Here is a 17,469-nt window from a genome sequence, read left to right on the forward strand (position 1 = left end):
TTACTTTTTATGTGTAGCAGTTTGTAGTGTGGTCAGTTAAATGTTACTTTTTATGTGTAGCAGTTTGTAGTGAGGTCAGTTAAATGTTACTTTTTATGTATAGCAGTTTGTAGTGTGGTCAGTTAAATGTTACTTTTTATGTGTAGCAGTTTGTAGTGTGGTCAGTTAAATGTTACTTTTTATGCATAGCAGTTTGTAGTGTGGTCAGTTAAATGTTACTTTTTATGTGTAGCAGTTTGTAGTGTGGTCAGTTAAATGTTACTTTTTATGTGTAGCAGTTTGTAGTGTGGTCAGTTAAATGTTACTTTTTATGTGTAGCAGTTTGTAGTGTGGTCAGTTAAATGTTACTTTTTATGTGTAGCAGTTTGTAGTGTGGTCAGTTAAATGTAACTTTTTATGTGTAGCAGTTTGTAGTGTGGTCAGATATTGTTTTGACGTATACCAGACCATTGTGTATTTGTTCTTGTGTTGCTTATGCTTGCAGCAATCAGTTCCATGACTTTGCTAGACAGGCGGCATTCATTGAGGAAGTTATTGCACCGGTCAAGGAGTTGTGGTCATCAGAAGATTTTAATAAGTAAGTTTCTATGTTTGAATCACTTACACTTGTCTTGTTAGGTGTAAGCTGAGACCTTATCCATCTAAATAGTTTCCTTTTTTTTTCTGTTTATTTTTTAAAATTTAACAAAACTATTATTAGCAGATGTCAATTTAATTAACACTAAAAAAAACAAACAAATACAAATTAACTTACAAACACAAATCATATTTTAAAAAAGTAAAGTTACCCTTTCAGAACTTCAGACAGATCTATAGGGCAAATAATGTTAAGATCATCTGTTTCTTCAGTTAACAAGCAGGTGTCCTGTGGCCAGCACAATGACCAACCACCTTTACTTTCCCCAACTTAAGTCAGGCACTCGTTAAGAGTTGGGTGGACTCAGGGGCGCCCTAAAAATCCTGAAATTCAAAATATCAGTCTTCACTGAGATTCGAACCCAGGACCCTAGGTTCAGAAGCCAAGCCCTTAACCACTCAACCACCGTGCCCCAAATCATATTTCAAGTCTGTATTTTCTTTTATAAAATAATTTTGAACACACATTGAAATAAATCCTAAACCGAATCTGTTTAAAGCTTTAAAAAACTATGATAAAACATGAACAATTTTTCTCAGGGCTTTCAGTTCACCCGAGTACTTCATGGACTATGTTGGTTTGAACAAGGCAGCAGTGGAGCCCAGTAGCGCTGATACTTGTGGTATTAACAGATCTCATGTAAGTGCTCATTAAACTCATATTGTGTAGATCAGTGCACATTCATTCATACATATTGTGTAGCTCAGTGCACATTCATTAATACTTATTGTTTAGCTCAGTGCACATCCGTTCATGCATATTGTGTAGCACAGTGCACATTCATTAATACATATTGTGTAGCACAGTGCACATTCATTAATACCTATTGTGTAGCTCAGTGCTCATTCATTAATACATATTGTGTAGCACATTCATTAATACTTATTGTTTAGCTCAGTGCACATTCATTCATACATATTGTGTAGCACAGTGCACATTCATTAATAAATATTGTGTAGCACAGTGCACATTCATTAATACATATTGTGTAGCACAGTGCACATTTATTCATACATTGTGTAACTCAATGCTTATTCATTCATACATATTGTGTAGCCCAGTGCACATGCGTTCATACATATTGTGTTGGACAGTGCACATTCATTCAGTCATGTTGTATAGGACACATCCTCATTTGCTCTGCATTGTATCCAGCCTGTGTAAAATTCTCAGTACCTAATAATTCATCTCAGAATAGGTGACGAGATGGATGAATAATAAAATGCTTTTTATTTTAACTTAGATATTTAACTTCCTGTCCCAGTTAACTCTTTTTTTTTTTTGTTCTGAAATCTATGACATCCCCTAGTCCCCAGGATACATGACATACTAACTGTGATGGACTGTTTTGGCTATATAATGTAACATGCCACTTCAGTTTGTTATATAATGATCATGTTGTGTAGGATGTGTTGGGCTGATTTTACATTGAATCTCATGTGTGAAGTTGTTGGGTGTCTGAAGGCTGGCTTGTGTCTTATTATTGTACAGCGTTGCAGGCATAAGTACCACACTTACTCACACCACTTGAATTGCCTTAAAATCACCAATCAAGTCTATTGTTAGCAGGCCCTTCATTTATTTACATAAGGGATAACAAGTTAAAATAAGTGAATATGGGGGTTCAAGCAGTAGTTCTAAACTAGCTGGATAAAATACACTTCAACATAAGCCAAAATTGTATAGATACAAAATCACACAGTCACATCACTACTCAATTATATCAGGGTACATCGTCCACTTTGGGAAAATTGACAATTTTACATTGACCTTTCTGTTTCACAATGAAATAAATAACAACCCATTGTTCTCCCATAATGCCCTCTCATAATCATCTTCTCGTGCTTCCTCCTCTTGCAAGTGTTCAGCTGTGTGTTACTCAGATGTCATGATTGAGTCAGTGACAATAACCATTGGCCACAGAAATAAGCTAATGTAGACCTCCAAGCTTAGAAAAGATCTAATGTCAAAGATGATTTGAGATATGTATTCTTGTGTCAAACAAAAACCATTCAAATAGTATTGGTTGTAATCATTAATTTTGTTTGGTGTCTTTATTTAGATAACATACTGCATAAACACAATCTTGGCTGTTATTAAACGAAGCCAGTGGCCAGAAGACTATAATGTAAGTATTTCTGTTCTAGCAATATTTTGTCAAGTCTGAGCTCATTTGTGCAAAGCTTATATCAACTCTGTCTGTCTATCTGTCTGGTAAAAAGTGTATACACGTTATTTCTCCTACACCCATTCTCTCATCAAATTGAAACTTCTACAAGTATTCATTGGAATAGACAAGACATGATTCACTTAATTGATTATTTTGTTTGGTACCAACAAGGGAAGCTAATCCTTCAGTATTCACATATGTGGCTAAATTTGTTCTCCTTAAATAGTTTAAATTTAAACAATTTTTTAAATATTTTGCTTATTAGAAAATTCATTTGATAATTCAGTTCTTTGGTGAATTATTGTTTGATTTGTGACTATTAATCACATTAATACATTTTGATTTAACATCACTTGCCCTTTAGAAGATTATGTTTAATTGTATTAATGTTTTATTTCAAAATATCTATGAAATATCTGTTTACAATTTCCTAAATGCTGCTAGTAAGATCATTGACAACAAACAATCCACACTTGGACACCTATTTAAGACATTGCTAAGAAAGCTATCATGATTGTAACATTTTTTACCATCACAAAGAAGGTGCATAAAAAAAAACCAAATTAGAACCAAGAACTCTTTTGTTCCTTTGGCAATTGAATCATTGAACAAAATGTAACTTAATGTTGTAAATTTCACATGTAATTTATGAACGTGTATATGTGTTAAAGTGTTAGTAAAGTGCTTGGCGCCCAACCTAGGAATCCCGGGTTTGAATCTTGGGTGGACTCAGGGGCACTCTTAAAATCCTAGTCTTCACCAACTCTAATAGGTACCTGACATTAGTTGGGGAAAGTAAAGTGGTTGTTGTTTGTGCTGGCCACATGATGCCCTTGTTAACCATTGGCCATTGAAACAGGTGACCTTTACATCTTTACATCATCTCCCCTATAGTTCGCAAAACTTAAAGGGCTACTTTTTATATATATTGTTATGTGTAATGCACAATTATAAAACTAATTATCCTCGCAGATAATAAAGATTATTATTATTATAATTATTATTATTATTATTAAATATGATGCTGTATATGTGTGTATTCATTGCAGGTCGCTCAACGTGGAGGCTTCATTATTGGTGGTGAGGGCTGCAGTGTATTGAGGAATCCAGCCACACCTTATATAAGTCCTCTCCTGAACAACCTCATGACTTTGCTCAAGTAATTCTTTAAAGTAGCAGATTTTATTTTGTTAACCCATTAGCTCCTTTTGCAGTCGGGAACATTTTCTCGAACCATTCTAGAACGTTTTTAAAATCTCTTTTCAATATAGTTGCTTTAAATAAAAGATTTATTCTAGTCTGGTTGCGAGCATGATTACTAATCATTATGGAGATTACAGATTCTATTTTTTTTTTTTAGTGAAATCTGAAAGGTATTTATTGCTTAAATAATTTTTCAAACAAACAGGCCCATAATTGCAGTGTGGGAAAATGATTATTTTTAAGCATTTTTTTTTATTTTCTAAAGTTACTAAAATTATTTATTTTTTTAAACTAGACATATCGTTGTATATTTTAAAGTTGTTTGTTTATTTATTATTATTAGATCTTAAATTTGTTTATTTTTTCAAACGATTAATTTTTTTAGGATTTTTAAAATTTATTCCTAGTTACCCCTCTTTGCTTAGGGCACGGGAAGGGTTTTTCCTAACTGGTAACAGGAGCTATTGGGATATACATGCTGGTAACAGGAGCTATTGGGATATACATGCTGGTAACAGGAGCTATTGGGGTATACATGCTGGTAACAGGAGCTATTGGGATAAACATGCTGGTAACAGGAGCTATTGGGATAAACATGCTGGTAACAGGAGCTATTGGGATAAACATGCTGGTAACAGGAGCTATTGGGATAAACATGCTGGTAACAGGAGCTATTGGGATAAACATGCTGGTAACAGGAGCTATTGGGATAAACATGCTGGTAACAGGAGCTATTGGGATATACATGCTGGTAACAGGAGCTATTGGGATAAACATGCTGGTAACAGGAGCTATTGGGATAAACATGCTGGTAACAGGAGCTATTGGGATAAACATGCTGGTAACAGGAGCTATTGGGATATACATGCTGGTAACAGGAGCTATTGGGATAAACATGCTGGTAACAGGAGCTATTGGGATAAACATGCTGGTAACAGGAGCTATTGGGGTAAACATGCTGGTAACAGGAGCTATTGGGGTAAACATGCTGGTAACAGGAGCTATTGGGGTATACATGCTGGTAACAGGAGCTATTGGGATAAACATGCTGGTAACAGGAGCTATTGGGATAAACATGCTGGTAACAGGAGCTATTGGGATATACATGCTGGTAACAGGAGCTATTGGGATAAACATGCTGGTAACAGGAGCTATTGGGATAAACATGCTGGTAACAGGAGCTATTGGGATAAACATGCTGGTAACAGGAGCTATTGGGATAAACATGCTGGTAACTGGAGCTATTGGGGTAAACATGCTGGTAACAGGAGCTATTGGGGTAAACATGCTGGTAACAGGAGCTATTGGGATATACATGCTGGTAACAGGAGCTATTGGGATAAACATGCTGGTAACAGGAGCTATTGGGATATACATGCTGGTAACAGGAGCTATTGGGATAAACATGCTGGTAACAGGAGCTATTGGGATAAACATGCTGGTAACAGGAGCTATTGGGGTAAACATGCTGGTAACAGGAGCTATTGGGATAAACATGCTGGTAACAGGAGCTATTGGGATAAACATGCTGGTAACAGGAGCTATTGGGATAAACATGCTGGTAACAGGAGCTATTGGGATAAACATGCTGGTAACAGGAGCTATTGGGATAAACATGCTGGTAACAGGAGCTATTGGGATAAACATGCTGGTAACAGGAGCTATTGGGATATACATGCTGGTAACAGGAGCTATTGGGATAAACATGCTGGTTACATTGATAAGGAAAGTGATCTCATCAATTGCTAGTGACTACATTCACAATTAGAGCTTAATATCCTAGTCTACCTACTGGGCCTATTCTACTTCAATACTTTCGAATGAAGTTCATTTCTCCCATTCAATTCTTGTTACTTTACAATAATTAGTTTTAAAAAAAAGCGGTGGTGGTAATTTACATGAAATTGTATTTGTTACTATTCTTATTACTTTAAGTCTAGTCAAGACAGTTATTAAACTTAACTCTTTATCTTCATAATTATTTTCCTCGTTCGATAGTATCATTCGTTTTGCTCATTTGTATTGCATTTTTTGGTTGCTATCAGAAAATGTTATATTTGGTATTAAATTGTAGGACAACACAAATTAAAGTTTATAAATTAAAAAATCAATTTAATTTTATTGGGGGGTGGCTCAAATAAACGTCAGTATCGTCAATTAGGAGAGAATGAGTTAAATCTACCTGTGGACCTTTTAGTTCCATTGAAACTTTGCAAAAAAAATTACTGCACCATTTTTGTACAGCTGGATAAATGTATTGATTAATATTAACAAAATAGAATACCCCTTTACAGACGAGATGATGTAAAGTTTATCTGTTTCTGCGGCCCAAGGGTGTCATGTGACCAGAATAACGACCAAACACCTTTCTGTTCCCCAGGTTCCCAGTGGAGCTGATTGGACTCAAAGGCACCCTAAAGATTCCAAATTAAAAATCTCAGACTTCACCCGGGTTTAGTTTTTTTATATCAAGAAGTCTAGTCACAGTGAGCAAATAGGTTGATGGAAATTATCATTTTTAACAAGAACGAGTTTATATGTTTCAAGCCTTTTAAGTTGTGAATTGAAATGTATGCCAGGTTTTAAGGGGAAGAGATAATGTTAAAGTAAACTTGCCTGATTGAGTTCATGTGAACTGCAGCTAATCCCTGGTGTAGGAGAACACAAAGCCAAAAAAAATATACCTCAGATTTTGAGCCAACTCAGCATTGGTTTGTTACGTTGAGGAACATTCTGACAGGACTATGGGTGAAGAGCTCCCGGTCTATCCCTATTGGCTGAGAGAAATCCTTCATACTGAATAAGTGGGACGCACTGTGCTCCTATTCCCTATTTGGCTTTTTCAAAGCGATCAGAGTTCAAAGGGAGGCAATTTACTAACCCAGCATATCTCAAGCTATCTACTATTGTGTTTATAACCTGATTGTGGGTACTTCATAGAAACCGAAAGGTTCTCTTTGAATTGTAATAGTTTTGGTTTTGAAAATTTGTTTTTTTTTCCAAGTATTTGATTCAAATTGTTTCATTTCCCTAGGACAACATGCAGTCTTTTCAAACCAGAGTATCTTCATCTGCGACATATAGATTTTGTAAGAGCTTATGATCTTACAGAGCACGACAAATTGAATATTTTAGGTAAGTTGTACTCTTTGTTTACTGCTAATCTATGGAAATGCAAAACATTATATACATAGCAACTCCATGCACAATGGCACCTGTATTTAGGTTACAGAAAACTGTCTAGCCCCATCAAAATAATCATAATAATAATCTTTATTATCCATGAGGAAATTTGTGCATTAAAAATACATTATAATCTACATTCACACTAGTTTCACTCAAATGTGAAATGTTAAAATCGGATAGTTCAATTCTATTCAATGATTTGATGGCCAGGGGAACAAAGGAGTTTTTGTGCCTAATTTTTTTTTTTTTTTGGAATGTTATCTTGAATCTCCTTTGTGATGGTAACATCTCAAAATAGTGTAGGAAAAGGTTTTCTTTTTAAATGATAAAGTAATGTTAGGTACCCAGTAGCTAGATAATATTCATTCTCATGTTGCATACTTTTGTCCCTCCCCATGTATTTATTTTCCTCCTTAACATCATCACCTATATAATTTGTTTAATGCATTTCTGGTACAGTTTTCTAACAGTCTAAAAAGTACTAAATCTTAAAATGCCTATAATTTTTTTTTTTGGAAAAAAGGGGGGGGGGGTATGATGCCAGTCATCATTTCTTATAGATCAAACTCTGGCAGTTTCTGTTCTTTGGTGCAAAACTTATATAGGAATGTTGAGTCCATTGTATAGTCATTTTATCTGTGTTGATTTTCTAATGGCTTCTAATAAAAGTTCCCTGCATTTTGTTTCTGTATTCTGGTTTCTTTCTTTCTGTTGACTGTTTTCTGTTCTTTTCCTTTTTTTTTTAATCCTGACTTCTGACAACCTTCCAATTGAGTGTTTTATAATTGTTTGTATTAAATACAAAAAAATGTACAGGTGAGGTGGGGGGGGGGGGACTAGCAATGGAATATTGATACCTTGGTATTTTATAATAAAATAGATTTATATGGAAAAAAAGCTTCATCTGTGATTATTGTCATTTTTCAGTGTTTTTTTCTTTTTCAATAATTTATTTTAAAAATTGAATAGCTAGGAGATCTTAGATCTAGAGCAGTGGTCTTCAACGGGAGCGCTATCGCCCCTTGGGGGGCGTTTTCAAGATTTTGTGGGGGGGGGGGGGGGGCGCTGGGAGCCAAAGAGGGGGTAGGAGGCACTGGGCACACACGGGGGTGGTAAGGGGGCGCTGGGCATAAAGGGGGAAAGAAGAAACTAAAGGTGCACTGAAACAAAACAAATTAAAAAATTCTTCAAAAATTAAAGCTGGCTAACTAAATACAAATGATAGTGAGCTTGCCTCTAATTTAAGAAATGAAAAAGCATTAGAAATTGAGTTTGGGAATCCCCATTTTCTATTTTAAAATTCTTACTCTTTTGCTGTAATCTGAGGGTATCTACTGTCCTTAGATCTTGCTCGCAAAAACTATTAAGATTTGATAAACAAACTAGGTAATACGCCTTTTAGATTATAGTTTATTTTATCTACATATGTTAATATATTGATATGTAAATGTTAATTGAAAAAAACAACGTCAAAGCTAACATTTAAATGAAATAATTTTACCTTTTCCTCAAGCAAAAAACGTAGACTAATTGTTGTTACGAAAACTCACTGGTATGTCATGGTATGTTACTAAGAGTTTTAGTGAATTGCCACTAGATAAAAAGTATTCCAATTTGAATGATGGCATTTTCAGATGAGGTTATGCCGAAAATAATTTAAGAATATTCATGAACAATTATAAAAATCTGCTATTAAAACAATATTAAAAACAAAAAAACGGCAAAGCATGATATGCTATAGTGGCCTCTTAGAAAAATGCATAGCTTTTTTTTTTTTAAGTCTTATGATATTGTTAAAAAATTAATTAAAACTAAATTATTTTTTTTTTAATCTGTGTTACACAAAAAGACTTTTTCTGTTAGTGATGAAATATTATTTCAAAATTCTCTTGTTATGTAGCTTACGACAAAATATAGGGAACCATCAGCGGTTGGACTCTACAATGACTTAATAAATAATATAGAATAAAGAACAGATCTATTCACCTTGTGAGTTATGATACACAAGAAAAGTTTAGCCCGCAATTTCAGTTCTATTTGAATCTAATTATAAAAATTGTAAATAAATACAAACCCATGCTGAAAATAGACTCATCTTTCAACAGTTTTGTGAAACAAATGATAAAAAAAAATGTTAGACTCTTCTTGTAAATTGAAGTTTCGCTGCATTTCAAAAGGGGTTTGTTATTGCTTGTTTTGTTAACCTCTTAAATATTTTTTTTTTTGAGAAACAAGAAGATTTAACATTTGGCGATGACTTAAAGCAGGCTAAAAAAATGTTTTACTTGGTAGATATCTAACGCAAATGAATAAAACAAACCTCTGACTGCTAGGAAAGAAATGTACTTTCATTGATTGTATCATTCTTTTTTTTATCGAGATATTAAATCTATTTTAACGAATTTTACAATCTCACATAACCTGTTTGTTGACAAATGAATTACGGCCTAAGACACCGATATCTGTGCAATTTACATAGCAATCCTTTTTTAATAAATTACGATTCGCGTCTAAAAAAAAAAAAATGCAAATGACAATTATTAAACATCTGTTACTGATGTTCCAATTGAGTTGCAGGAAAAAATAGATTTACAAAATTACATCTTCAGTAAAATGAATGTTAACATAGGAGGCATGCAGTGGCGTAGCTGGGGGGGGGGGAATTTTGAAAATCCCCCCTGGCCCCCACTTGAGGGGTCCCAAATGAGTGTTTTTTAATTAATTCAACTAAATATCACACAAAATGCAGGGGCCCCCAAAGAGGTCAAGCCTCCCTGGCCCCCAAACTATGGAAAATTCCTTGCTACGCCCCTGGAGGCACAACAGAGATGTGACTGCATTTATATGTTTCAGTAAAATTCTAAAGCTCTGTTTGAAAATGGAATTATGTTTTATCTTTTCCATCCACATACATGGTTAACCTAGATTTACTACATAACAAACCTAATGAATAAGCAAAGAAAGCATTTGAAAGAAAGTCATGACAATGACATTTATTTTTTTGTGTAATCACTGCAAATTGTTTGACATAATTTTTGAATTATAATAATATTGTCTGTTTTTGCCTTCGATTCCGAAGATTAAGACTGAGTGCAGTGTTTCACATACCCAGTTGCAACCTTCATATTTTCCCGAATTCCCCCTAAAAATATTAAAAATTAAAAATATTATTTCAAATATTAGGGCCTGCTGTTTTAAGGTTTAATTGTAAATTTAGTTTTATTTTTTAATATAAACATTATTATTGCTGAATTCACTACAGCATGAAGTTAAGCTAATGGGAACCTTATGCCTGCAGCAGTCTGACAATATTAGAAATTTCAAGTTTTAAATTAGCCAAAGCAAGGCGAAGGTCTCCTCTAGGGGCTAGATCCAGTCTATTTCTTTGGGACCCCTCAACTCAAGAAAATATTAAGAAACTGGAACAGACACAAAATAGAGCAGTGAGATTCATAACAAACGAATATTCACACTTGACTAGAGTAACACCATTAGTAAAATCACTAAATTTAGAAAGCCTTCAGGACAGAAGACTCAAAAGTAAAGTAGCAATTATACATAAAACACTGAATCATAATCTTCAAATACAAAAACAAAATTTAATAAAATACTCTGAAAGACACAAAGATAAAGGCACATTCCTCGTCCCATATGCTAGGACAAATTTGTACAAATACTCCTTCTTCCCTAGTGCTATTAGAGCATGGAATGGGTTGCCTACTAGCCAAATTTTAGGCCACATGGCTTTTTTTTTTTATGAAACAAAAGTGTGATGTCATCAAAAAGATCCAGTTCTCAACGTTGAATAGTGAAATTAGGTGTTTTTTCAGCAGAATGTTCAAATAGGCTAAAATTAAAACAGTTTTAGAACAAAGTATGAACATTAAATTTGCTTCACATTATAGGCTCACTTAGAGATTTAAAATAATAGTGAAAAGACTGCAATACTTTTATACGTTATGGCTGAAATACTTTACTTTTATACTGCTCATAAAGGCTATATAATAAATTACACAAAATTGCCAGTCACAAATTTTCGTTTCAAAAAAACTCTTTTATTGGCCAGTCTATATTTATTGTCTATGGTTCCCTTCCAATTTGCTTTTTAATGTATTGCAAAAATGGTGGCATCAAAAGGGCAAGGGAGGTAACAATGATAAAGGAAGTAGTACAACAGATTTATTAAGGGAGGGTATTTTTGGACTGTGATTCTTTTGATTGAATAGGCTTCCTAAAATATTCTTTAACTTTAAGGCATCTTATAGAATTAATTTATTTGGTGCTACATTTTAGATATTTTATCAGAATAAATATTTCATGTTAAAAATTTGAAATGATTTTTTTAAAACTTATCTTTCTATTTGAATTATTTATTTTATATAAACTACAAAAGAGTATGAACATTTTAATCATATGAAGTTTATAATTACATCGTTTTTTTATTGCATCTATCGATAGATTATTCGAAAAATTTTTGATCAGGTGACCAGAGTGTCACCCAGAATAGTGAAATTAATAATTGAAAGAAATGGAGGTGTTAATTGCCTTACACTTCTCAGCTATTCAGTTTGATAATTCAGTTTAATAGCTGTCAAAGGGAGACTCTGATGGTTTTTCAAATTTGAGTTATTGACATATTTAAATTCTGCATAAAAAGTTTTAATAGTAAAAATTTTACCATTTTTTATTTAAATGCTTAGAAACATTTATATTTCATAAATTGAACAATAAATTCTTGACATGTAAATGTTTCATTAAAATTCTAAAGCTGTGTTTGAAAATGGAATTTTGTTTTCTCTCTTTCCCATCCACATACCTGGTTAACCTAGATTTACTACATAACAAACCTAATGAATAATCTTCTTATCTTGTCTTATATAATACAGACGTTACTTCAAAAAAGATGATTACGTCCTATGCGTCATGCATGTAGTCATGCATATTAACCAATGACTTAAATTCTGCCAAGTCACTGGTTTTCCTGGCTAGCTCAGGCAACCCATTCCAAGCTCTAATAGCACTAGGGAAGAAGGAGTATTTGTACGAATTTGTCCTAGCATATGGGACGACGAATGTGCCTTTATCTTTGTGTCTTTCAGAGTATTTTATTAAATTTTGTTTTTGTATTTGAAGATTATGATTCAGTGTTTTATGTATAATTGCTACTTTACTTTTGAGTCTTCTGTCCTGAATTTAGAGATTTTACTAAAGGTGTTACTCTAGTTAAGTGTGAATATTTGTTTGTTATGAATCTCACTGCTCTATTTTGTGTCTGTTACAGTTTCTTAATGTTAACTTGAGTTGGGTCCCAAACGGAGGATGCATATTCTATTATTGGCCTAACCAAGGTTAAATAACATTTTAGTTTTATGTTCTTATTTGATTTATAGAAATTTCTTTTAATAAATCCTAATGCTTTGTTTGATTTTTTTATAGTTTCATCAATATGTGGATTCCATGACAGTTTTTCATTTATTTTAACACCTAGGTATTTTGCTCCAATTTGATTCCCATTTCTGTAATTCATCTAATTCTCTTTGTAAAATATCTGTGTCTTGTGTTGTTTTTATTGTTCTATATATTATGCAATTGTCTGCAAATAATCTGACTTTTGTTCCTGAGGTAATGCAATTTGGTAAATCATTTATGTAAATTAAGAAAAGTAGTGGACCTAAGACAGTTCCTTGAGGTACACCTCAGTTTACTGTTATCGGTGTTGATTTAGAAGCCATTTATTATTACAGTTTGTTCTCTCTCTATCAGAAAATCTTTAATCCACTGATGCAATGGACCATTAATGCCGAAACATTTTAATTTTTTAAGCAAACTATGGTGGTGAACTTTGTCAAAAGCCTTAGAAAAATCTAGTAAGATGCATCTATTTGTTCACTATTATCTAAACCTTTTAAAAAGTCATCAATTAGTCCTATTAGTTGTGTTTCACATGATCTATATTTCCTAAAGCCATGTTGGTATGGTGTGAGGACATTATGTTTGTCTAAGTGGTTTATGATGTTGCTACATATTATGTGTTCTAGGATTTTACATGTGATGCTGGTAAGTGATACTGGTCTGTAGTTTCCTGGGTCAGATTTTTCTCCTTTTTTAAATAGGGGGTGACATTAGCTTCTTTCCAGTCCTTTGGTACTCTGCCCTGGTTAAGCAATGCCTTAAAGAGTATTTTGAACACTGGGGCTAGCTCATTGCTTAGTTCTTTGAGTAATCTAGCTGGAATATCATCAGTAACACTGAACCATAATTATATTGTTGCGTGAACTCCTGCCTGGCTTTGACAAGAACTCAAGAAAACATTAAGAAACTGGAGCAGACACAAAATAGAGCAGTGAGATTCATAACAAACGAATATTCACATTTGACTAGAGTAACACCTTTAGTAAAATCACTAAATTTAGAAAGCCTTCAGGACAGAAAACTCAAAAGTAAAGTAGCAATTATACATAAAACACTGAACCATAATCTTCAAATACAAAAACACAATTTAATAAAATACTCAGAAAGACACAATGGCACATTCCTCATTCCATATGCTAGGACAAATTTGTACAAATTCTCCTTCTTCCCTAGGGCTATTAGATCATGGAATGAGTTGCCTGAGCTAGCCATGAAAACCAGTTACTTGGCAGAATTTAGGTCATTGGTTAATATGCATGACTAAATGCATGTTGGATGTAAAAATCTTCTTTTTTGAAGTAACATCCCTATTATATAAGATAGATCAGATAAGACACACAAACATACTTCTTTTAATAATACAAAAAAATGCCAGGGATTATTTACGAACAGAAATATAAATTTAATAAAAAGCAATCAAAATGAACTGTAATTCTATCACCATGCTGAAAATATTGAAAACCTGCCCTTTGACCTGCTAGGGAGAACCACTACGTGGGCTGCTTTTGAGTTTGTTTCCATTCAAAATTTCTTTGAATTTTTTTTTTTTAAAGTTCTTTTTTCTTGTTTTGTTGGTTGTCTATTTTGTATTTTTCATCTCCAGGTATACCTCCAGTAAGTGTAGATAATTCAGATTCTCTTGTCTACAGACATCCTTTAGAAAGAATGCAAATTTTCATCTCCACTGTTTTTGACTATGGGTAATTTTTTTCTTTTAATTTTTTCTCATCTTTTGTTTTGTTTGCAAGATATCTTCTGCTATATTTTAACAGGTTACAGTTTTTTAAACTTCATACAGATTTCTTGTATGCTTTTGAAGAAAACTTTTTAGATTAGCATTTTATGAAAAGAAACTAGAAGTAGAAATATCTAAGTTTTATTTTGGAGGTAAAACCTTGTTTTTTTTGTGAAAGTTGAGGAATATTTACCCTTGGGCTAAGGTTTGTTGCAGCATCTGTAGATGGAAGTTGAGGTCTGCTTACCTCTTACCAAAGTTAGTTAGCTTTGGTGTTGTCAAAATCTTACTCAGTAAATCTGCATGTTCATCTTGATGAAATAATAATGTGTCACTGGAGATGGATTGGCCACTTGTTATTATTCGAACTTTAAAAACCAAAAAAACAAGAGAGAAACTTACTTGAATTATTTACATCAAATGTACAGTTTTGTGATTTACACATGAGAAATGTTCCATTAAATTCTTTCTTTTTTTTAATCTTTAAATTAAAAATTTTTTTTTTTTAGAAATTCCTTTTGCCACCTAAATTGTTTACCTTCCTTGATTATCTTAGATCCAAGAATTTCCTAAATATTATCTTTCTATGTATTTCTCCTTGTGCTGAAGGTTTCACATCTTGGGCAATGCTAGCCAGTGTCTTGGTGCGGAGTTCTACTGTGTGCCTGGACTTTCCAAGGTTATCATAGAGAACCTGATCGTCAACTTTAAACTGTTGCCAGATTTCAGGGCCAAGACATTTATAAGTATCCTTTACACTAGCTCCATTTTTAATTTTTTATATTTTATTTTACTGTACCTCTTGTCTATTTTAAAAACTATATCTCTGTCAAGAGTAAGAATTCTATATTGCTTAAATGTGAACACTTTGCGATAGTCACTTTAACTCAGTGATGCCAACTTTCAGAAATTTTAGTCATGAAGCAACTAGCACTTTTACATTTTATTTTAGCAAAGAAACATCTTTTTAAACAAAAAAAGAACACCAAATATTAATCTTAAAAAAATAAATAGAACCAAAAAATCTATTATAAAATCAATCCATGCAGACCAATTCATAACTCAAAACTCAAACTCAAACATACTTCTATTCAGGTGGTACATTTAAGCTGTTATTAAAGCTTCCAAGGTGGTATGTTTTTTTTTTAAATGTTTCTATACGATTAATCTGTTGGTCCATTTGGAACCCTTTTGTCATGTTAAAGAAGTAATGGGGCAGGCTTCTCCTAAGTTTTGACAGCCTTAGCAAAACAAATAGTACCCTATGTAATCTGTTATAGAAATGAGGGATTGAACCCAATCCCATTGAATTGAAACAGAAATCCTTAATTCTGACACCCAGGAAATTTCATCAAGCCATTCATTCAATGTTGTCCTAAAGGACAATGTTCTACTGTAGTCCTACCAGTACTGTATATTCTAACTTCAGATATATTACAGGTAAGCCCATCATCTGATGTATCCCATCTTTACTTGTGTGAATATAGATCATGTAGTCTGGCAAGGGTTAGAGGTCAAGGACACAGATTAAATAGCTTCCAACTACGCTGCCTGTGACTACGCTGACTGGGTCATGCCCTTCTCGTGCCAGATAGAAGAATGTCTAAAGACATCCTATACACTGAGCTTGCAGAGGGAGTCAGACCCAAGGGCCACCCAAGACTAACCTACAGAGATGTCTGCAAGCGAGACATGAGAGCCACGGGCATCGACCAAAGTATGTGGGAGGGGATAGCCCAAGACCGGACAGCATATAGACAGACTGTGCCTGCTGGTACGAACTTCGCAGAGTTCAAAAGAAACGAAGCTGCGTCAGCCAAGAGAAAGAAAAAGAAAGCTGCCCTGTCAACTAGCCCAAGGACAGATGCATGCACAAACTGTGGCAAACTCTGCCGCTCCAGAATTGGCTTGATCAATCACTACAGATTCTGCCCCATCTCAAGATGTAACCAAAGCCAGTGACTCATCTGGGCACATCCATAGTCTTCCGAGACTGAAGGAGCCATCTTATTATATTATTGTCTGGCAAATAACAAAGAGTTTTAGATCTAATCTGTTAGCATTATATGCTATCTTAGAAACCATTATACAATCTAGAATTTTAAAAAATATGTCTGGTTGAGTCGAGCCCTGGGTCAATGCTCAGGTTTTATTTAAACTAAGTTGGCTTGGATGTCAGAGTAGCACTTGGCTTCTAAACGGAGGTATTTCAGGTTCAAATCTTGGTGATGACTGAGATTTTAGGATGCCCTGAGTCCACCCAACTCTAATGGGTACCTGACATAAGTTGGAGAAAAGTAAAGGGAGTTGTGCTGGACACTCAACACCCTTGTTAACTGTAAAAACAACTGAACCTTATATCATCTGCCTTATAGATTGCAAGGATCATTGCCAATAGTCATACCGAAGCCCAAGTGGCTGAGTGGTAAAGCGCTTTGCTTCTGAACCTGGGACCGAGTGCCAATCATTGTGAAGACTGAGATTTTTAATTTTGGGATCTTTCTGGGCCTCTGAGTCCACCCAACTCTAATGGGTACTGACATTGATTGGGGAAAATAAAGGAAGTTGGTCATTGTGCTGGCCACATGACACCCTCGATAACAGAAACAGATAACCTTTATATCTGCCCTATAGACCACAAGATCTGAAAGGGGAACTTATACCAAAGCCTGGACCAATGACTCATATGCCCTTGAGAACTTTACATTGGGCTTGTCATCAAACAAGTCTTATATTAGTCTGTGTTATCTTGCGAAACATTTGCTTTGGTCATCATAACTTATCTAGCACTTTATCTAATGTCATAATAATTTAATGTCATACTTTAGCTTGTTTTTAACTTGTGCCATCAAAACATGTTGTTTCAACCTCTTACTGTTAAACATAGATCTCAGTTGACTTAAAGAGATAATATTTGTTTCAGTCATTTAGGGTTAAATATAGATCTCAGTTGACTTAAAGAGATAATATTTGTTTCAGTCATTTAGGGTTAAACATAGATCTCAGTTGACTAAAGAGATAATGTTTGTTTCAGTCATTTAGGGTTAAACATAGATCTCAGTTGACTAAAGAGATAATGTTTGTTTCAGTCATTTAGGGTTAAACATAGACCTCAGTTGACTAAAG

At 34.0% G+C, this 17,469-nt stretch overlaps 1 protein-coding gene across 5 annotated transcripts in view; it reads left to right on the top strand.

Moving 5' to 3' along the window:
* LOC106072146 (exportin-5-like) overlaps positions 1-17,469 on the top strand; it is a 66,965-nt gene that overhangs the window by 31,640 nt on the left and 17,856 nt on the right. For all 5 annotated transcript variants that reach the window (XR_008776822.1, XM_056022638.1, XM_056022642.1 and 2 more), the window contains exons 18-25: positions 485-577; positions 1,177-1,276; positions 2,700-2,765; positions 3,857-3,966; positions 7,045-7,145; positions 14,212-14,308; positions 14,953-15,089; positions 15,686-15,783. Coding sequence is in view for 4 of the 5 variants with exons in the window: in XM_056022638.1 (XP_055878613.1) it covers positions 485-577; positions 1,177-1,276; positions 2,700-2,765; positions 3,857-3,966; positions 7,045-7,145; positions 14,212-14,308; positions 14,953-15,089; positions 15,686-15,783 (802 nt within the window). In the remaining variant the exon portion in view is untranslated. The remainder of the gene's footprint in view (positions 1-484; positions 578-1,176; positions 1,277-2,699; positions 2,766-3,856; positions 3,967-7,044; positions 7,146-14,211; positions 14,309-14,952; positions 15,090-15,685; positions 15,784-17,469) is intronic.

Source organism: Biomphalaria glabrata, chromosome 3 (assembly GCF_947242115.1).
Source record: "Biomphalaria glabrata chromosome 3, xgBioGlab47.1, whole genome shotgun sequence".
Lineage (NCBI taxonomy): Eukaryota > Metazoa > Mollusca > Gastropoda > Planorbidae > Biomphalaria > Biomphalaria glabrata.